The sequence below is a fragment of the Simochromis diagramma genome, unplaced genomic scaffold (assembly GCF_900408965.1).
Source record: "Simochromis diagramma unplaced genomic scaffold, fSimDia1.1 OVJJ01000131.1, whole genome shotgun sequence".
In the NCBI taxonomy this organism is placed as follows: Eukaryota; Metazoa; Chordata; class Actinopteri; order Cichliformes; family Cichlidae; genus Simochromis; species Simochromis diagramma.
This window is the reverse complement of record NW_024387200.1, coordinates 1,335,653-1,358,367: the sequence shown is the minus strand read 5'-3', so window position 1 is coordinate 1,358,367 and position 22,715 is coordinate 1,335,653. Positions and strand designations below refer to the sequence as shown.

Sequence of the window (22,715 nt, the reverse complement as noted above, 5' to 3'; positions counted from 1 at the left end):
TGGCCATGACTGAATCACATAAAATTCTACATAATTAATAAATAATCCAGACTTCACAGCATTAAAAACGTTGTTCAAGTGCAAAAATCAGCTTTACAGTTCTTCCACCTCTACACTTTCATGGTTGAAATGGCTTAAAGCTGAAACAAAGCTTTAAAAATCTGAAGCAATAACCTGCTCAGGACGTCCTATCAGGGTTGATTGTTTGAAAAGTCTCCACTCAAACACGTGATGTGAAACAAAATAGTTTCTCACGGTGAGTCGGCTGCAATGTCTTTAATATGTCCTTTATGGTTGTGTGGGTGGGTGTACACAGGTGTGTTAAGAGGTGATTTTGTACTTGATATCAGTGCACACACCTTAAAAACACCTTGAACAATGAAACAACCTTGTAGCCATAGAGACCAGTCATCCTGCACAGATTTGCCTCAAAGTATCCGAGGGAAGTGTCCACCTGTCAGTCTCGCAAGATCTAAAGGGGGAAAAAATCCCAGAAACATAAGATCAACTAAATCCAGGTTGGTGCTCCAAGCCCTTTCGCTACCCTGAGCTCTACAGCATCAGCTCATTTGGTCAAAGGTCTACTCTGAACCAGCAGAGGTCGCTATCACTTTTCCTGTGACGTGTCATGGCCTGACACGGTGAATGATGGTGATCCAAAGCACTTACTATCAAAAAAGAGAACAACAAAAGGAATAACATGAAATGTGGTGAGGATGAGCTGGAATGCACTTCAGAATGCATGATGCAGAGGTATATAATCGGACCCATCACATTTCTCAGTTTCTACAACCTCGAGTCCTTTCTTTACCTACTTACCTTATGCAGAGACACAAGGAGAGAGGAACTGAAGCAACAAGTATAATTAAGTTAAGTAGCCATGCTTTTGTAGCGATCACCTTTAAGAAATGTCAATTAAACATTTAAACGTTTTATCTTTAACTGTATTCAGAAGGTGACGCATCATTATGTATTCTTATGTATCATGTGTTCCTGTTGTGTTGTAATTTCTTAGTAAAAGACTAAGTCTTAGTAAGTAGACTTCTGTGAAGGATAAGTCTGTGCATCTTCACTCCTAGTTCCTCTTTCTTGCTTCCTAGAAATGAGATATCCTTGATGACAGTGCACTGAGATTAATTTTTGGGTCACATGGGGGAAGACAGAAAGGAGAGAAGGTAATAAACCACGCAAGCAGAGAAGCAAAACAAAATAAGTAATAATAAGTGATTGCCCGTATTTCATCAGACCCACATGAAAAATCTGCTGTGATGCACATTTCAACACCTCCTTAATGACTGTCCAACCAAGGGGGATGACATCAGTAACAATTTTCTCAAGGAATTTCAAAGGAACTGCAGGAGGAAGTGAACCAGGTCACCATCAGTCCATGTCGGTTCAGGGCCAGGGTTTTTGGTTGGGTTCAAGTTGACACAATTTTAACCAAATAGAAAACCTTTTAAGAGAAAAGCTGTAGAGACAAAACTGATATGAGGCTTTGTTCCCAATGTAACATCTCGTAGTAGCTTGTAGTAGAGAGGAGCTGGACCTGAACCTTTGTAGTAACATTTTGCATCCAACATTTAATTTTTTTCCAACTTCTTTCTTTCATTCCTCAGACACAAGTACAGCAGACACAAATGTGCAAAATAGAGAAAAAGGTTATACAAATAAAATTACAATAAAAAGCTTTTCATCCCCACTTTTCTTCCAGGTGTTTCCTTTTTCAACAATTTACATTTTTCTAATTTCCCTCTGAATCTCTTATATATTTTTACAATGCACTGTTTGCCTTCAATATAAAGACCCATATAATAAAGAAATAAGCATTTCACTCAGTAGCTCCTGGAACAGTCTGACATTTTCTGTAAGCGAGGACAGGAGAGGACAGCAACATTTCTTTGGTGCGTTGACCTCATTCAGAACACTTTCATTTTTCTGCCCAACACACACACATACACACACACACACACACATTTTGTTTGTATGATAGAAGGCTTGTTGTTGACGAAGGATGGAAGAACATCCACATTGTCTCATGATGATTTGCCTCTTTCCCAGGATTCCATGGTGTACGTGGGCACGTGGGCGGGACTGGATGGTCAGCTAGTCTGGTTTTCCTCAGAAAGAACAGGCCTGATGCCACTAATGGGAGCTCCACAAAGGAGAAAACTGCTTTTGTTACGTTATAGTTAATATTCTGTGTAATTGGATACAATTAGCTAATTATTTGGCATTGGATCCATCAGGGTTCTATTGCATAAACACTTAAATTAGTTTTGAAATTTCTTAAATGAAGTGTTTTCAGCAACGTGATTTGCTTTATTAACTATTACCAAATAAGTAGGATTCAAAGTTAAGGTTAAGAAAAGTGGGTATCACTGATAGAGTTTCATTTAGAGTCTGAACAATCAGCCTTATTAAAGAGTAAACCTGTGGTTTGATCAGATCTGACTTGCAGGGAAAAAACCCCACATAGTCAGATGTTGATTATAATTTCTAAACTAATTTGTCCCCTTAATCATCTGATGATTAATGCACAATCCTTCCTGGTCATATGGACACCAGGCATGGTTGTGACTGTCCTCATGTCTACAGTCCCCTGTGTCTCGTGCACAATCTTCATTAAAATGTGAGAGCCCCCACCACCCAACCAGTCGCTGCACATGGCTGACCCTCCCTGAGCCTTGTTCTGCAGGCAGTTTCTTCCTGTAAAAAGGGAGATTTTCCTTCCCACTGTCGCCAAGTGTTTGCTCAAAGTGGATTGTTTCAATCTAGGGAATTTCTCTGAATTCAATTTCACTGAGTTTGTGCTAAAGAAAAACTGTGGTGAAGCACAGACATGCGGCTTATTTGGGCAGTTTACTCATTATTTTTTTATCAGTCATGGAGGCACCTTTACCTGTTGTTGTTGGGAGTGTTCAAGATCCATGCTTGGGTATGGTTGTGCCAGTCATATTGAAGCCAAGTGTAGTTTCAATATTAGTGAAAATAAAGAAAACTTGGGTTTGAAATCCAGAAAAAGTAAAATTATGCCCTTACTCAAGCTAAAGCAAGTTGTTTCTGACCTCTGTCAGAAAATAAGCAAATTCATAAATACACCGATGTAAAAATGTATGTCATGTGCCTGCCTGCTTCAAGTCCTCCACCATAATCCCTGTCCCCAAGAAACCTAGGATCACTGGACTAAATGACTACAGACCCGTGGCTCTGACATCTGTGGTCATGAAGTCATTTGAGCGCCTAGTTCTCTCCCATCTCAAGACCCTCACGGCCCCCCTCCTGGACCCCCTGCAGTTTGCATACAGAGCCAACAGGTCTGTAGATGACGCCATCAACATGGCCCTACACTTCATCCTGCAGCATCTGGACTCCCCAGGAACCTACGCCAGGATCCTGTTTGTGGACTTCAGCTCTGCCTTCAACACCATCCTCCCAGACCATCTCCAAGGCAAGCTTTCCCAGATGAATGTGCCTGATCCCATCTGCCGGTGGATCACTGACTTCCTGATGGACAGGAAGCAGCATGTGAGGCTGGGAAAGAATGTCTCGGACTCCCGGACCATCAGCACCGGCTCCCCTCAGGGCTGTGTTCTTTCTCCTCTGCTCTTCTCCCTGTACACCAACTGCTGCACCTCCACCCACCAGTCTGTCAAGCTAATCAAGTTTGCAGATGACACCACCGTTATCGGACTCATCTCGGACGGGGATGAGTCTGCCTACAGGAGGGAGGTTGAACGTCTGGTGTCCTGGTGCAGCCACAACAACCTGGTGCTGAATGCCCAGAAGACAGTGGAGATTATTGTGGACTTCAGGAAGCACACAGCTCCACTCCCCCCCATCATCCTGACTGACACCCCCATCACCTCTGTGGACTCGTTCCGCTTCCTGGGTACCACCATCACCCAGGACCTGAAGTGGGAGCCCACCATCACTTCCGTCATTAAAAAAGCCCAGCAAAGGATGTACTTCCTGAGGCAGCTGAAGAAATTCAACCTGCCAACACGGACGATGATGCAGTTCTACACTGCAATCATCGAGTCCATCCTCACCTCCTCCATCACTGTGTGGTACGCTGGAGCCACTATCAGGGACAAACAGAGACTGCAGCGTGTTGTGCGCTCTGCTGAGAAGGTGATTGGCTGCAGACTCCCATCTCTGCAGGACCTGTACACCTCCAGGACACTGCGGCGTGCAGCTCGGATCTCAGCTGACCCTTCTCACCCTGGACACAGTCTGTTTGACCTGCTCCCCTCAGGCAGGAGGCTCCGGTCCATTCGCACCAGAACCTCTCGCCATAAGAACAGTTTCTTCCCCTCTGCTGTCGGACACATGAACAATAACCATATGACTGTTCCCACCACTAACACATGACCCTACGCTGTGTTCACTGCATCATTCCATGTTTGGCACTGATCACCACCTGCACTCATGTATATATCATGTATATATCTATCCACTTAGCACTTTTAATTCTTATTCTTATTTTATATTTTTATGACAGTATGTTGCACTGAAGCACCGCAGCAATTTCCTAATGTTGTAAACCTCCTCAACATCTGGCAATAAACCCTTTCTGATTCTGATTCTGATGTAACAGAAGCAAACATTTGTGCAATGTATGGTTTTACTCATTATATATATAAGATAACTCAGAACGAGCAGAGCTGCTGTAACAGGCTGCCACACATGGGGGGCGCCGGAAGAAATATGTTTTATTTCACATATATTTTCCAGTTTTTTTAAAGAATTTTAAATTCTGTTTTATTGTAGTTATGACTGTCTATTTCCATGAAAACTGTGTGTGAATCATAATAAACTCATACTGCGTAAAATGCTCTGGCTTTTGGATCCACAGTGGTGAAAGTAACTGTGAGGGGAGACTGACCCTCTGCAGGAAAAACACTGTTGAGTCAGTTTATTAAAAACAGATGTCTATGCTATTAATTATGTCTATGTGTGCTGCAGAAAAGCTTGTAAAACCCACAAGTGTATCGGAGCCTCGTGACTTGTGTACGTGTGTGCGTATGCGTGTGAGTATGGGTATTCCAGATTGGCCTCAACTTCCTGTTTGACCTAAGTCAACAGACTCACACATACAGCTGTAGCACTGCTGCTACGTCATGTTGCATCACTCGCCAACACTCACTGCTGCTGACCGTTCAATGTGCTTTCCTGTGCACTCAGTCACCTAGGAATTTTTTTATAGTGAAATCTGAGGCTGTGTGCATTTTATCCAGTCGTGAAATCGCACTTTGGCGAAAAAAATAAATGGAGGAATGCAGAGGTCGCAGCAAATGTATGCAGGCCAAAATAGCTTAAACAGTGTACACCATGTGAGATTTTTTAAGAGCACAGACAGGTTGTCGTCTGAACTATCAGCTTATGCGGGCTGTCATACATACATACCAGTATGATTAAAACTTCAACAGTGAGGTTTAATTGCCAGATTTGGATGATGACTATACCGTGCAGATTATGACGCGTGTGGGAATAAAACTTTAATCATTAATAATTCCTGAGACGAACACAAATTTTTAAACGCTGATGTTTTTCTTTATGTGGACATGACCTGACATACAGATGTGGACGTGTTAAATACTTAAACGTGCTCTCAAGTCAGTATGTTTGTAGACAAATACATCAGCATTTAGAGGAAATGCAGGAACAGAATTCTAGGTTCTTTTATTTTCTTGCTGGATTTGGGTTCAGCAGACTGATGAGGTGGAGGGTCCTGCTTCTGCATGAGTGTCCCGAGAAGCCAGGTCAGATGGGTTAGACCTATCATCAGAGGCTGCGGTCAATGCCTTGTGACAGCCGGGTTTCCTGTGAGATTTATAAAAAAAGCATAATGAAACAAAATCCAACCGCACAGTTTATTTTTTAGCACTTCTAATTCTTAGAAGCACAAAAATATTATTGAGAAATGACATCACAACCAACAACCTAATTAATCTCACACTCCTTTTACTTCTGTTTTTGTCCTCTACCCACTCCAAAATCATACTGAGGATGTTGAACTCCCTAATGCTCCACTTTATTCCCTTTCGTAAGAGTTTTTTCTCAGCAAACGGCTGCCTGCTGATCAATGATGATGAGTCGTCTCTATTTTCTGAGGCGGCTGAGGTCCTTCGACATCTGTCTGACAATGCTCAGGATTTTCTATGAGTCGTGGCTAGTGCTATTCTCTATGCTGTTGCATGCTGTGGGAGCAGGTTGAGTGTCGCAGATACCAAAAAAAGACTCAATAAACTGATTGGCCAGTAATGTTGTGGGGATGGAGCTGGATTCCCTTAAGGTGGTGTCGAATGTTGTCCAAGATAAAGACAATGCTGAATAATACCTCCCACCCACTCCGTGACATGTTGGCTAGCCACAGGAGCACATTCAGTGAGAGACTGAGATTACCTAAAAGCACCACTGAACGACCTGTGGTCATCTCCCTGTACAACTCCTCCATCTAATACACTGTAAGCCAGTGGCAGCTGGCTGCTGGTGGACTGATGTCCTGCACCAGAGACGTACCTCCATCTGGGTCGAGGTAAGAAGCCAAGATCGCCCGGCCTGTAGCGGCTCAACAAAAACAGTGGATCTGTGCCAAGGTTCAAAGTCTCTGGGCTGAGGACAAATAGAATGGCAGGACTGTTGTTATTAATTAACATTTTTTTTTGCGTGTTATCATTTTCTACTTTACCTTAGCACTTTATCTTTTCTTTTTGAGAAAAAAACATATCATGGTGTTTTTGAAACCAAAACAAAAGTCACAGCAACTGAGCAAAAGCTTATTTATAGAGGCGTACATTGTTTTTTGACTATTTTGAGGCCAACTGGGAGATAATCTGGCTCTCATGGGCCTCAGTCGGGCAAAGATCCAGTTCGCTGCTGTGAAGAACCTGGCAGCTTTCAGCAGATATCAGGCCACCATTTTCACGACTCATTACACTAACATACACAAACCGGGCAAAGTGTTTCCAAGCACCTGACTGTTCTGGGGCCAGATGTCTGCAGTTTCTGCCCTCGACTGCTCTTCTCTGGGGAATTATAAAGAGCGGACTCTGTTCCATGGGATGTGTTGCTTTCCAGGATCTCACGCAGCTTTTGGATCTTCCCCTGAGCCTCAGAGAATTTCTCTAAGCCCTTCAGAGGACAGAGAACAAAACCATTATCTCGGTGGATGAGACAATGTACACATTAGCGGGTAAGTCACAAAATAATATTTTGTTCTCATAATACTATAGCGTTAAAAGACAATAAGGCTAATCAGTTAATAGTGTTCACTTCATCCTAGGCCACCTAATGTGAAAGTGTTAGAATTTTGAGTTTCTTTTTGTGTTCAGAAAAAATCAAAGCACTCACCAGTAGTTGGCAAATTACATCTTAGTTAGGTGAAAGATTTATATGAAATTTTGCCTCTTGCAAAACAATAATCAATACAGTGGCTCAAAATTTCACCTAAAATGAATGAGGTTAATGTGAATAGAAGTAAACAAACTTGCAACAAATTACTGAATTTTAATCACATCTGAATCAAAAGATTAGTTCATTATCAGGCATCTGGAGAACTTCAAGACATGTTGGGGAGGTAATTTAGCCATTTAAATGAGCTGTGTTGGATCAAGGACACGTCTAAAACCTGCAGGACACCGGCCCTCGAGGCCTGAAGTTCCCTGCCCCTAATCTAACGTATCACACACAGAATAACTGTTTCACGATACCATCGTTATTGTTGTGTATGTCTTATGATGCCATTGTATCATTTGTGAATTAACATTTATACCTTCATGCCAGAGTTTTACCTGTTGTGGAATATCTGGATACCTGGTTTCTTGGATGCCTGTCTCAATAGCAGAACATAAGGAGGATTTCCAGCAGTCTTCAATTAATACCAATCAAACTGGACCACCAAGCACAGAACTATCTCCCATACAAACATTATGATATGCTGTGGCTGCAATCAAATGGCTAAAGGCCATAGTTATTGTCAGGCTGTGTTCTTACCATCACAGCAGGTCTCAGAATGTTTGCTGCTTTCTCCATGTCTGCCTCGAGTTGCCTCCTCCTACTCATCTCCTCCTGGAGCTCGGCCTCCAGCTGAGCTGCCTCAGCTTTCTTTTGACTGCACACTTCAGAATCCAAGTTCAGCTGCTGTCTGAAATTATAACACAGAATAAAAGTTGACCCAATGTGGGTGTGGCTCAGTGGTAGAGCATCTGACTGTAGAGAAGCTGTCTCTGTTAAAGTCTCTATTAAAGCTTTTGTATGTTGCTACTATCAGGAAGTTAAAAAAAATAATATTGGAGAAACAGAAGTAAATAAAAAGTAAAGAAGTAAAGACCTGAGGTCCTGTTTCTTGGCCAGCAAGAGGCTGTAGTTATTCAGCTGAACCTTGAGCTGCTGGCACTTCTTCGACAGGTGATCTTCTTTCTGTAAATCGGGTGATAAATGTGGAGACATGAAGAATGAAAACGAGTTATCAGTTAAAATAGTGTTACAATATTTTAAGGCAATACATATCTTCCCATGCACATGCCTCATTCTACATAATAATAAAAAGCAATAAGACTTGTATGTTGCATGTAGCAATGTAACATCAACTTTTTAAACAGAAGGCAGATGTACCAATACAAGCTACCACTACCTCTAGGAATTACGCAGGCACATTTATGTCCCTTCTATGCAGACATCGTACCTCCTTGAGTTGGATGACGTCCTGGCTAGCTGCGTGGCTGTCCCTCTTCATGTTTTGTACTTCAAGACAGAGTTCACTCTCTTGGCATTGCAGGATGGATTTCTCTTTCAAGAGTTTAAAGCTCTCTGCTGTAAGCTCCTTGACTTTTTTAAGCACCTCTGCGTGCTGAATCTTCTCCTCCTCAACAATTGCTGAAACTTTATTTTTGATGGAGCTCCACACTTGTTTCTCACAGTCTTGAAACACTCTGTTGTTGGAGAACAGGGGTCAGTAAGTCGACGCAGCATCCAGAGGGAACAACTCCTCCTGCAGTTATAACTGTAGCTTGAATTTAACTCTGCACTAGACCTTACTTTGCCCCCTGTAAATCCAATTGTTTCTGCAGTCTGGCGATGGCAGCTCCATATTCTTCCCTCGTAGTGTATAGCTGCTTCTCAATAAACTCCACGTAGGCCAGTCGCTGTGTCATCCTCTCCCTCTCCTTCTGCTGCTGGTCCAGCTTCTCCTCTGAGTGGTGGAAAGGAGGTGCAAATGAAAACAGGAAGCAAGAAACATCCCAGTGTAAGCTTCACACGGTCTCAACAACGGTTTTGCAAAAATCATGGTTTGGACACTGTGGTTATGATGTTTTTGCAAATCTCTCAAAAAGGCAGACACAAAATTTAAAACAGCAATTTTAAGGTTCAACCCACAATCAAATTAATATATTTTTCTCCTGGTCTGGCTATAAATGTGCACAGTGGTGCAGCAGCTAGCTCATTAGCACTGTTGCCTCTTAGTGAGAAGGTTCCTGGTTTCAAACTCCCGACTGGCTGGGCCTTGTGTGCTCGTCTTGTACCTGTGTGGGTCCAGCTAATCCACCTTCACCCCACCCCAAAGATACACATCTTAGGTTAACTGCTGATTCTAAATTGGGCATGCGGTGGTGTGCCTCTCTGTGATGGACTGGCCAACGTCTGCCCCATGTTTAGACCAGCTGACTTAACCGAAACTAACAAACACAAGATGATGAAAAATAATAAATGATCTGACTCAGCGTCTATCTCACTTTGTAACGTGTTCTTTGACTTGAGTCTGTCCACTTCCTTCTGTAGCTCCTCCTTCTGCTGGTTGAGATGCAGCTCGAGCTCATCGGTTTCCTTTTTGTCAGCTTGCTGCTGATGCTCCAACACCTTACTCAGCTCCGCAACCTTTTTCTCTACTGCATTTGAGGAGTCTGTCAGGTAATTACATATATCGTCCCTGTCCCTCCCCATTGCTCCATACCAAATTCTGAGGTCATCTATCAGTTTCTTCAGCTCGTCACATCTGAGCTGACACCTGCAGCACAAAAAAGGACATATGGGTTTAGAATTTATGAATCTAATATGAAATGCTGAGCTGAAACTGCTGTAGCTGGTACATCAGAATAGTGAAAAAGGAAGTTTTAAGATTTTATAATTGAGGAAGAAATAAATTTACTTGGTCCTTACAGAGGGGTGAGGTGAGGTTGACAGGTTAAGGAGGTGAGTTGAGCCTAGAGTCTGAAAGATGGTTATCTTTTTGCCATTGTAACTTCTGCTGAACAGATAACCTGGTCCGGATTGTGTCATGTTCAGAGTTTTGCTTTAAAATCATCTGGAAGCGCCACGTTTTCACTAACTCTTTTATTTACAGTATCTGGTAAGAGATAAAGAGCCTCTGCTAATGGACTGCATTTATAGCAAATGTAGCTGTTAAGTTTTGTTGTTGTGAAATATGTGTTGTATTGTCATTGGAATTTGCATGTAGATCTAATCATATTCAGATGGGGATACAGAAAATTTGCTTGTTATTTTATGCATAAATGCTATGTCATTGCCACACTGAAGAAAGTTTCAAGTTCTTGATTCTGTTTCTGAAAAAGGATTGTAATGTTGCTTCCTTTGCTAATTTACACCTGAGGTAAAGATCATAAGGAAACTACGGGCTCAGATTCAGACGGAGGATTCAAACCCAGGTCAGCTACAGTTATTCTTCTATATTTTACAGTAAATAGAATTTTTAGCTTTCATAATTAAATTATGGATTTGAGGCTGTTCGTTGTCACTATTTAATTTAATTTAATGTCTTTCAGATTTTTTTTAAAATCACATGTAAGAAGAATTGCATAGCAGTTAGGCACCATGTTATTAGTAGCTGGTACAGTAGAAACCTTCAAGATAAAAGCAGTCAGTCACAACATAGCTGCCATTTGATCCAAAAGCTGATGAAGCACACACAGATACATGTAACCTATGAAGCTGTTCTGTAATCACGTGTTTAAAAGTTTTGGGACATTTTTGTGTTATGTTAAAAGTCGTTTACCCAACAGAGGAGCAGCTACATAGTGCAACAGTTTCTTACCTTTCCAGCTCCTTATCTAAGAACTGAATTTGTGTCAAATATAAAGCCTTGTCTCTGTCAGCAGGAACTGTCTCATCTGCCATAGTTGCTGATTTTTCCAACTTTTTTACGATAAACTTGTTGGTGTTGTGTTTTATCTCCACTCCTTTAACAGCACATTTTCAAATAGCACAGAGAAACGATGTTAGTTGTTGCCAGGATACGCTGCATTCAGGGACCGCTTGAAATAGTCAGCGCTTGATGTATTTGCTCTAAATGCAAATGTATATATAGTCTGCTGGTTGTTATGGTTCATTTAAGACTTCAGTTTGTTTTTCGTTTCTTTATTTGCAAAGTTGATTTTCAGTTTACAAATTTAGTAGTCACATTAATGAGATTAATGAATTATCTGAAAGGAAATCTAGCAATTATAGCAACAATGCCCAGTTATACAGTTATTGTGATAACAATAACTGATTTATTTTATATATTATATTTTAGGGGGTTTTTTTTTAGTTTCGTTTAGTCATTTATATCATTGTTTATATGTATTGGGATTATCCTGAAGCACCTAATTACTAATTGCATGGTTTTATAGACACTTATAATCACTGTAACTGATAACTGTTTACTGCCCTTAGTTTTCATGCTCCTGAGCTTCTTATCTGTCTACAGAGCCACCTTGCATATGCAGAGGAAACACAGCACCTCTCAAGCTGCAGAGCTGTACATGCTTGTCTGTTGGCTGACAGTCAGTCTGCTCTGGGTTTGATCGCATTACTCCCCATGACAAAAGCTCAGTGCTGCTCTGTGAGGTAAAGAACACAAATGCATGGTCTCTGACTATCAACAGGCTTACATTTGTGGGCTTTTAAAGCGTAACTACACCTTCAAATTATGCAGTCACAGCAGATGCATCGCAACAGAGGAAGGAGTTATGAACACTTCACTGCCACTGAATATGTGTGTATATAATTTAGCCTTGACAGTTTTACTGCATTGTTCACCTTTTGTACAGAGAGCAGAGGTTGATGAAAGGTTACATGAAGACTTCAGAAGTTTTTATCAGTCAGTCGATTTTTTTTCTTTCCTCTTCTTCAGTTCTGACAAAATCGACTTTCCCTCAACACAAAAGAGAGTCGTCCAACCCACGGATCTATTAATACCTGCAAATAGAGGTGCTCCCTGAACATGTGGCTGCCAAACCAAAATGTTTCTCTAATTACTCTGTTTGGTCTCAAACAGACACACAAAGTTCACAAAATCAAGTTGATCTCAATGACTCATTTACTTTATTCTTTTTTTTTATATCACTTGTTTGAATTTGTGATTTTGATTCAGTTTAATTTATTTCATTTCTTGGTTTCAGGTTATGTTTCCAGGGTAGTTTTTATTGTTTGAAAATATTTAGTCTTCATTTAGTTTTTGGCAGTTGACTCACAAGCTTGTAGACATCCGAAGTCAAAATTAACAAATACTAAAACTTAGGGTATTTGATTTTTTGGGTGATATGATTTTGTTTTAGTTAGTTTTACAAAATTATTTCAGTTGGTAAACTATAATAACCTTGATCTACAAAGGTCTTTTGCAGGAAACAGTAGGCGTACATTTAAAAAAGTGAATGTGATGTTTACAAGTTTCTATGTAACGAAGCGTGAAGTCTCATAAAAATCCTAATATGAAGACTACTACTTAAAGTTTAATTAAATAACAGACCTCAGTAGCTACGTTACAATATGACAACCACAGCTGGGCAAACTAATTATATCTAATTATATTATTTAGAACTAATTATGTGTTTTCAATTTCTGAAGATTGAGCACGATCTTTCTTTTGGCACAAAGTAAAAATATCAATTCCAATATTCAGTCAGACCTTATAAAAGTAAAATGTTTGGTTAGCTGCGTGTGACTCGAACAGGAGTTCAAACCCAGCATACACCTGTGTTTGCATACCTTCAGGTACAGTCAATCATAATCATTGCTGAGGTTTCTCCTATGCACATTGTCATAACCTGTGAAGTGTCCTGCACGCTACCTCCACCACCCACAGATATTCAGCCCGAGGCCGGCATACTGTAACTCAGCTGTCTCTGTGTTATTGTCTGTTTTTCTCTGTTGCATCGGCCCCTGGGAGGACGATGCCCTCAAAATAAAATAATGTGCTCTTTGCACGAAAAGTGAGATGGATATGTTTCCTCACTGGGAAAGGATTAGATGGTGGAAGACATGAGCAGAGAGACAAAACAGCTTGTGGTGGAAAGTGAGGGTGTGGAGGTTAAGACATTCAGCTCTCACGACACGAGTCGTGAGTTCATTTTCTAGAAATATATTTTCCTTTTGTGAAAAACTACAACTTTAGACAAATCAAACTCTCAGAAAAGGTTCATTCTTTTTTCCCCCCAATGAATTATAAGTTATCAATTATTCCAGCAAGATGCAAAAAGCTTTTTGAGTTCTTCCTCTTGGCAAATAATCACTGATAATTTGCATATTAAACTTAATGTGAGTCGAGCAAACATGCACGTACAGAAAACATACAAAAATCTTCATTATCCTTGCATGTAATGCCTTGTCATATCTCACAATATTAAAACCTTTAGCCAGGACTGTCTGCAGTGACAGTTATGTCTCCATGTTTATGCAAAGATTTTTTGTTTTCTGGTATTTGCTGGTCCCAAACCATCTTTGGCTACAACAGCCAGCTTTATACCTCTCTCCTTGTCCTTTTGATTACCAATATTTTAATTCTTGACTACTCCTGAACTTTGCCACAGTAAGAGCACCTAAACCATAACCCTGTCCTATTAACATTAGAGTTTGTGTCCTAGTTGCAGCAACAACAGATAAAAAGAATGAGAGACGAGAACGTGATCTGCTGCAGGCCTCGGGCTGCAGAGCACGGGAGAGGCACACATTGAAATAGCTGCTTAAACAATGTTTTTACCAATCTGTGTGTGAATATGCTACCTGTTTGTTTCCCAGTTGTCATGGCAGCCGGTAATTAAACCTAAAAGCACACCAAGTGTTGCTGAACACAGCAATCAGCTTCTGCTCCTCCTCCAGTTAGTCTCATATATTTTGTGTTGACTGGCTGACAATATCACAAAGAGATTTAAAGACATGAAGCGCATGAGACTGGCTCATTTGCTTGCTGTAGTAACACAGTTTTACCTGGCGACAGATGGAAAGTCAGCGCCATCAAACATTTACGTTTTCAGTTTAATTTTCCTGTAGTCAGTAAATCCAATCACACTGCTTTAAAGCATGAGGCCATGGGTATCTAACTCTCTAAAGTAGAATTTTATTAAATTACTTTAAACGAAAAAACCTTTAGGAATTGTTCTAGAGGATTGTGGTGGATGTTTGCAGATTTAAAGAGCGGCAGGTGGTGGCGGTGGTGGAGGTGGAGCATTCATCAGTTGTCATAACACCATAAAGTCAAATACGGACAGGCTGTTCAATTGAAACCCAGTGTGCTCACTGATAAATTCCACTTGGTGCTGCGATTATTATTATTAGCCTTCAAATTACAGGTTGTGCTTTTGGAACAAATATAAACGGATACCTTTTAACTGCCACGACAAAGAAGAACAAAACCTTTAGAAACCACTTACCAACTCAAATTACACCTGACCTTTACCATTTACAACATCCTGAATGCCACTGATGTTGTTAGGATACTAGAATGCTGCTCGCTTATCTCAGCTCAGAAACATTTAGATGTTCCCACAATAATTACAATATTTTCAAGTTATTCACTGCAGGAAAATGTTGTAAATAAAGGTGTACTCTGTAAAGTACATGTAAAGTAGGCCCTTGCATGAATGTAATGCAGTTGCATCTCTCACATGCCCCGCGTATAAAAAGGATGCAATGTTTACAGATGTTGCCTAATCACACCACAGTAATAATGTTGCAGTTATCTTTGTGAGAACCAGTTGGGTTCAGACCACGGCCATCAAACAGACCCCGGGACCAAAGTTGACCTGGCAAAGACTCCAATCTGGCCCACTCACATTTCCAGCTTTGGAAAATGTAAAGGAGTAAAGGTATAAATCTTGGAATTTTAACTGTATTTGCATATGATTTATAAAGTTTCCTACCGAAAAAGACCTCCCTCGTGGCCATGCATATCACACCAACGTAATTAAGTAACAGATAAACAACTGGGCAATGAGAAACAGAACTTTTAAATTGAATTTACACATTTATCATGCAGAAACACTGAGGTGTACCATACTGTAAGATATCTCAGGGGCTAAATGCATAGTTAAACTTCTTTACACTTACAGAAAGGAGAGTTTCACTGGTCCAGCCCCCCTTAAGATCAAAGTAGGCTGTGTGTGCTTTATAATTATTTTTTGGATGCCTCTCTTTGTTTTACATGGCTTCAGTGGTCTGAGGGATAAAACTTAGCTCAAATTGGTTAGGTAAATTGGTTAGGCTGCGAGTTTGGCACTAAATTGAGAGGGTTTCATTTAGAGGAGGTAGAAATGTTCTGATATTCAAACCATAATCTTGTTGGATGAAGTTATTATCCACCTACATTTTAAACCAATTATAAGAAGAGTTGGAACGAGGCCCATTTCACAATTTAGATGAATTGAAACTGGAATTTCCCTCTTTCGAAACAAAAGCTAAATAATGAAGCTGAATTCTTTGGGCAGGGTGTTAGCTCCTGTGATTACTGCTCAGGGAAATATTTGTCTGTAGCATTAGGCTGTAATAACTTTGATTTTCAAGCGCTAACCTGCCTTAACCTTTTGTTTCCTGCAGCCCAAAGGCCGAGCCTTTTCCTCTCAGGTATGAACCAGGAGATAGGTATTCCGTCTCCATGCCAGTACAAACGATGTGTAGCTGAGTCTGAAGCATCAAACATCATTAGGGCTGCTGACAAACATGGAGGATTAAAATAAGAATGAAGGGGAGGAAGTATTGGTTGTCTGTGCCAATCGCATCCCCTCTGATACACAAAGACTTTCTGGTAATCCCACCGCACCAGGATCCCTTTTCCTAGGTAAACCACCTGAATGGAGTGGAATCTTTGGAATGCGTGCCTGTGTGTTCCTGCGCTGAAGAATATGCTATTAGGCAACCGAGTTTTAGTATTCACTAGTAAGCGTGCTTTATCATAAAAATGATGTATTTGTGGTAAAGGATGTGAGGCATTAAATCTCCTCCGGTGGGTTTAGCCTTGAGGGCAAGAGCATTTGAGCGTACGATGGGGGCATCTCCTACACGTCATCCTTCTTTCGCATTTTATTGTTACAAAGTTAGATGGAAAAACGAACGCAGTTTTTACCAGAACTTGTTTGGTTTCTTTTAAGCAGAAAGCTCCTTGAATCACGACACTTTCAGTAATTTGAAAAAACAAAAAAAACAAACCCGACAAACAACGAATGAATAAATTTATGCCTTGTTAGATACTGGGTTATGATAAAGATCCCATTTTCTAAATTGTTTAATCCTGCTGTGTGTCACAATTCTATTACTTTTAAATCAAAATTATTGTGGCTCTGACCCTTTAGTTTATTTCTTTTAAACTTCAAATACAAATAAATCACATTTTGCCCTTTTTCAGACAACAAAAAAGCCATGATATAACATAAGAAACAGAACATGAATACAGAACTATAGAAAGTCCAATTTAATGTGATTTTATATTATTGTAGATTCAGACCCAGGTCTTCATATAGTTTGTATAGTTCATACAGTCTGTAGTTTTCCGTGCCATTTATAGTATTGGTTTCTGCTTTTCTCTTTGTTTTATACCCACATGTAATTTTCCAAAACATGTAACTAAGGAGTCTTTGCAATTAACATTAATTTCACCCATTTACCGTTTCATTTTAAGACAGAAGGATGAGCGTGGTGTACCAGACTCGGCAAAGCCATGCCAGTACCTGTCCTACAGAGTCTGAATCATTTCCTTTCATTTGCACAGTGCTGAGTAAGGTTTCTGTATAAGTTTATATCTGAACTAGGAGAACGCGATGATTAACATTCACGTTGAAATGTGTTACATCTCTAAGGAAAGTGTTTTCAAGAGAAAGAGAACAAGCTGCCTATAATAATATATCACAACCTCAAGTTATTCATGTCCAGTTATTAACAAATCAATGCCTATTATCAATTATGTTTCAACATCTAGCATGCTAGCCTCATTGGATTTTTTCTGTACAAAGTACACTTAAAAAAAAAAACCTAAGAAAATAAAATGTATATACACAAAGTGTAGTACTAGTCGCTTAAAAGTAAATACTGTCCAGAGTTGACCTGCTTTGGTGGAGGTTTGTGTTTTCAGAGTGCTTCTTGTTTTTAGGAAAACACTAAATTTGCCACAGTAGTGTGTGTTCACACAACTGTGTGACGTGTGAACCATTCACCGTAGAATGTTTTACCTGCTATATTATGTGAACAAAAGAGTGACGTTAATGCTTCCAAAGCACAACGCGTGCACATGAGCTTTGTCTTACGCTACGTTCCTGCGCGCACTAAACAATGCTGATGACAAAAGCTGTTACGTTTTATTTTTTTATCTACTTATACAGGTGCTGGTTTTATTACACTGTTTATTGTAAAATAATATTTAGAAATTAATTTTTATATTATTTTACCCTAATGTTAACAGTCATTGAACAGTTGTGGTCTGTGGGATCAGCTGAGTGTGTTAACATCTTGCATCTTTGTTGCTTTTTATTGTCAGTCTAAAATTGATGCAACTAACTGCAACCACAGCAAAAGGATTTCAACAGTATTTTTCTTCTTTTGTCTTTTATATCCTTTTCACTTTCTTTGTGGATCAAACATGAGCTTTGGGTGGGGACAGAAAGATTACATGAGTCTTAATATAAATAGGCTAAAGGACAATACTTGAGTGAAATATTTGTTCCCTTCGGTCAGGGCTTGAACCACTGACACTCCCTAAGTGAATCACAGCTTACGCTCACGTGCTCCTCGGATTTACCCTTTTTCCAAGCTTGGAAAGTATTTCTTCTGATTGCATAGCGTGTTCTCGAGATTTTAAAACTGGAAAGTTGAAACAACGGATGCTACTGAGGATGCGTTGACCACGCATTGATTTTGACTTGACATACTAAACCCAAACTAGATATAATTAACATACTAAATAAACAGATTAAAACTCCAATAAATGCTCCAAAATATGAGATTGATTATGTGTCATGGTTTGAGTAATTTTAAGAATTTATGATATAAAATGTTCATTTAAAATTGCGATTTGTTCAAAATGAGCGATTAGTTCAAAACCATAACAGTAACATCAAAACATGTTTTTGTTTAACTACAGCTTATCAAAAGAACCCGACAGAAGACCAGCACATCTAATACATGTCAACTGCCAATACAAAGTCGTCACTTAAGAGCCTTTGCGAATGTGTTTGATTCATCATAATACAGAAAACAGTAATCAATACAATCTTGACTGGAGAAGCAGATAAATAAGAACATATGGATTATGAAATGTTTGAAGGATTTGTGGCTCTGTGAGGCAACTTGAGATTTAACTGTTTGCGAGTTTTAACAGCACACAAAGAAGCTGTAAATGAAGAGAAAAGCAAAAAGTCTGTCTTTCTTACAACAGCCTTTCAAGTGCATGCGACTTATAATGTCAAAATTAGTGGAACCACTGCATGACAGTCGGTGTCCACTCACTGCCTGTTGCATGCAGCACTTTGGGATAAATGACTCTGCAGCTTTACTGTAATGCATTTGATGATATACTTTGTGTCGCGTGCAAAAATACAGACAAGAAGCTAATCAAAGCACCCTGAATACATTCCAGAAATTTCAGCAAATTTCTGTGGTCAAAGCCTGAGGAGAGAGGGAAGACACAAGTTCAGCCCACATGCAAGGAGAGGTGAGGAAACCTGTAGCTTTACTCTTTGAGCTCTAGAATTGTGTGCTTGTCTACTGTGCAACTTTTTTCTGTGGCATTCACCTTTATTGCAGAGGCTGACCATAAAACATGACTTGAATGTACTTTTATTTGATAAAAATCGCTTAGTTGGAGCTCCAGAGGGTGTTTTGCTCGTGCTGCTGAAGGAACATATCCGCCAGTGATGATATGTAAAAACCAAAAATAAAAATCCTTCTGAAAAATAAAGTTCCTTCTAAGGAATTGTGGCGTTATACGTGGACCTGTTGAGTCCGTGAGTAAAAATGTTCCGTGTGTAAGGCCCCAGTCAAATGTATTATCAACAAGACACTGTTGGACACATTTCATTTAACTTCATGGCAGAATGGTGATGATGGAGAGTATTTAACTGAGCCAGCAATCCTCAACTTTGCCTTCTGACTTGAGGTGGTAATGCAGCTGCACCATGGATTTTCCCTACAGCAGGGATTTGTAGGGAGGAGGCAGAAAAGCTTCCTTGGGGGGGAAAGGAGTTTGCGTGCATCCAAAAATAATCTTAACTCCTAACAACAATAATTCCCGAGGTGGGTGGCGTCCAACTGGCCAAAGGCAGACTGACAACACCTACTCTGCACATATTTAAAGAGTGTGTGCTCCAAACTCAGACCTAGAACCAGACTGGTGATGAAGATAGATAGGGCAAAACAGATGCATATGCTGCGTGCAAAAACTATCTGAAGTCTGACAAAGAGAAGCAGGAGCTGTTTATAACAGAGACTTCCTGATAATAATATAAAGGTATTAAGATCAGAATACCAAAGCACAGAGAAGCTGAAACATAAGACTAGCAGGACAAAGAAGAAGCTTAAGGGTCGACAATGCCTTTCTCTTCCTGCTGCAAACCTGTGCCTGTTGCCCTGGGGCCTCTGGAAGAATCCAGTACCCTGACAACATCCTACTCTTCTTCTCCACCTCCCTCTCCAACTCGGTTTCGCCGTCCCCGTCGGGTCCTGTATCCAGCCTTTCAGAGCCGGAGGCCCCCACTCAGGGAAGCTCCTGACAAGGCCTGTCGCTGTCTTCTGTTCCTGTCTGTGCTCGTCTTCCTGCAGATCTACACAGAGGAGCCACACACCTGCACAGGTTAGTTTGAGTACACTGACACGCACTGATAAATGAATCATTACGTTAATGTCTTTATCTTTCAGAAGTCACTACAAAGTCTCCTTTATGACTGAATTTGATGCAGATCAGTAAAAATTAGTGTAGAGCACTTACTCGTGTCTGGGCGAAGGGTAGTTATGGGTTTATGGCTAAATAGCTATTTTATACAAATTGTCCATACATGTTTTAACCACAAATAAGGGGAATTTAAATAGGCATTTATAGAAAGTGTTGAACTTTAGTTGAACTTTGTTCTTTGAATTTGAATTTAAAATTTTCATCCTGTGGATTCACAAGATATTGGCAAATACACTGTTCATCTTTTGATCAATAATTAAGTGTTAACATACAATACTCTCTTTATATGAAACAAAAACTTCTTTTACAGTAATTGAGAGCCAATGCCCAGATCCAGCAGTGTGTCAACTTGAGGCTGGTGATGGGAGCCTAGGCACATCCCAAGGATGGACAGGGGAGGAGTCCTGGAGGATTCAAACAGTGGATCGAGGATCAGAGACACAGGTGGAGTGTGTGGTGGCATGATGGAGGACAAAGTCACTAAATGCGAACAGAGTGAATGAGAAAAGGGTAAAAGAGAGGAATAGCCACACAGACAAGGTTAAGTTCGAATATTGTGTGGAGATGGTTTCCTCTTGAAAACATTTCTACATGCTAGTTTGATTGGGGATGGACAGTGGTGGTTTCCAAAGAATGTGCTCCACCTGTTCTGTCACCGCCACTGAGATGACACTCCAGCTCGACAACAGCAGTTATGTGGGACAGTGAAACATGGATGAGTACAGTCAAAACTGATAAGAAGGGTAATATTTTCCACTGAAGATGTGTCAGGCAGATCTCAAAGTTAAACTGGTGTGACCACATTACAAACAAGGAAATGTGGAGAAGGACGAAAGCATGAAACAGATGTCACCAGAAGAGAAACAGAAATGAGAAAGGCCTAAGCTTACATGGTGTACAATCGGGCACAAAGACTTGAAGCAAATCAGTAGTGCCCGGCAAAGACACAGGATGACCTATTGTAAATAATAATGTTCAGTCAAAGGCTTACATTTTAACATTTCAAATAAATGTAACTATTTTGTGAATATTTCTGTCTGAGTGTGCAACCCTGTGGTAAAAAGTACGTATTTATTCAGAGAGTGTATTTTTATATAGCAGCACCATCCGTACTTTGTTTGCTACACTCATTTTAACACGCATCATCTGCTTTTTTAAAATAAAGAATAAATTGTTTATGCAAATGCCTCCATAAATACGACCGTGTCTTACAGTACCTTTTTCCGTTAGTGTTATGCTTAAAAGATAATGTATTTTTTACTCAATGCATGTGACTAAAAGTATGTGAGTGCTTGTTTCACCACTGGTGTGCAGTAAAAACTCTTTGTATGATGACATGTTTCTGGTTTGACCTGTTCTCTACTCCGAAACTGATCATTGTTGCAAGAGGCATTTTCAAACCAATCTTCACTCTAACTGCTATGTGAGGTAAACTGAGCAATGCCTGTGCGGGTGTTTACTGTGAGCACAGGGGTCTTTGAGTCACTGACTCATGGGTAATCCCTCAATCAGCCCACGCAGGCTGCTATAACAAACACACACAAGTCTGAGACTGTCAGGTGGAATACGCGACTGGCTGGTATCACTGTGAGAAAGTAGATGTGTTGGCACATGCCCGGTATGTCTACTTGTGTTGAGTTGTAACACCAGCTGATTTCTCTGATACAGTGTTGATGTCGTTATATATAATTTATATTCTGCATTAACTTGGATTACCTTTTGAACTTTAGACTGGAAGATTATGCTACAAAAACAAAAACTGACCAGTGGCACAGAGAAAACTGCTAAAATTAAATAAAATAAAGAGCGTAAATGCAAATATTTGTACAAAGCTTTGTGCAAAAGGCAGTTTTAAAATCGTAATTGGTGTGAATGTGTGTGTGAATGGGTGGATGACTGAATGTAGTGTAAAGCGCTTTGGGGTCCACAGGGACTAAGTAAAGCGCTATACAAATACAGACCATTTACCATTTAATTAAAGCAAATGTGTTATGTTTAATCATTTAGCTTAGAAAAGGTAATGAATTGTAGATTCTAGTCACATAGAATTCTAGAGATTCTATGTGACTGGGTACATTAACGATAACTTAACAGCACAAATAACACGAAAACCATCATAAACCCTCACATTCAGTCTAGACATTCAAAACATTAGTAGTCAGAAGAGACGGCCTCAAGAAACGACAGAAAGAAGACATCTGCCTCAAGAAGATGATGTCAGTATGGACTCATAATATTTAGCATTTGTGTCTTGCTGTTTTACATGTCTCTGCATATGATCTCATAAAATTAGTGAGTGCATGAGCTCATCGTGTCATTCAGCAATATGAGCATGTGCATCACCTCACGTCAGCAGGTCGACACGACGGTTTGGAGTAGCAGATCGTGGAGCATGTATACCAGTGCACAAATGCATTTATAACCCCCTGCAGCTAATAATCGCATCAAGTCTGTGCTGCAGGTCTACCCCAGTCTGCCAGCATTTACCACAATATACCATAAATCATATAAACAAGCCGAGCTGAGTGAGTTAGTGTGCCTGTGTGACTGCTGCAGAAGTGTTTTGTTG

The 22,715-nt window shown here is 40.2% G+C and overlaps 1 protein-coding gene across 3 annotated transcripts; it reads right to left on the bottom strand.

Moving 5' to 3' along the window:
* Window positions 1-5,494: 5,494 nt before the first annotated feature.
* Window positions 5,495-11,156, bottom strand: LOC120745821 (cilia- and flagella-associated protein 157-like). 3 transcript variants are annotated; one of them, XM_040050991.1, is made up of 9 exons: window positions 11,051-11,156; window positions 9,735-10,006; window positions 9,040-9,193; window positions 8,687-8,933; window positions 8,333-8,421; window positions 7,996-8,146; window positions 6,977-7,134; window positions 6,523-6,615; window positions 5,515-5,823 (listed from the first exon to the last, which is right to left on the bottom strand). In XM_040050991.1, the coding sequence occupies exons 1-9, from the start codon at window positions 11,131-11,133 to the stop codon at window positions 5,706-5,708; spliced, it is 1,365 nt and encodes a 454-aa protein (XP_039906925.1). In that variant the 5' UTR covers window positions 11,134-11,156; the 3' UTR covers window positions 5,515-5,705. The 3 variants fall into 3 exon arrangements, with proteins under 3 accessions (XP_039906926.1, XP_039906925.1, XP_039906927.1); XM_040050992.1 differs by lacking the exon at window positions 6,977-7,134 and having other exon boundaries at window positions 5,495-5,823; XM_040050993.1 differs by lacking the exons at window positions 5,515-5,823; window positions 6,523-6,615 and adding an exon at window positions 7,794-7,831 and having other exon boundaries at window positions 7,024-7,134.
* Window positions 11,157-22,715: the final 11,559 nt, after the last annotated feature.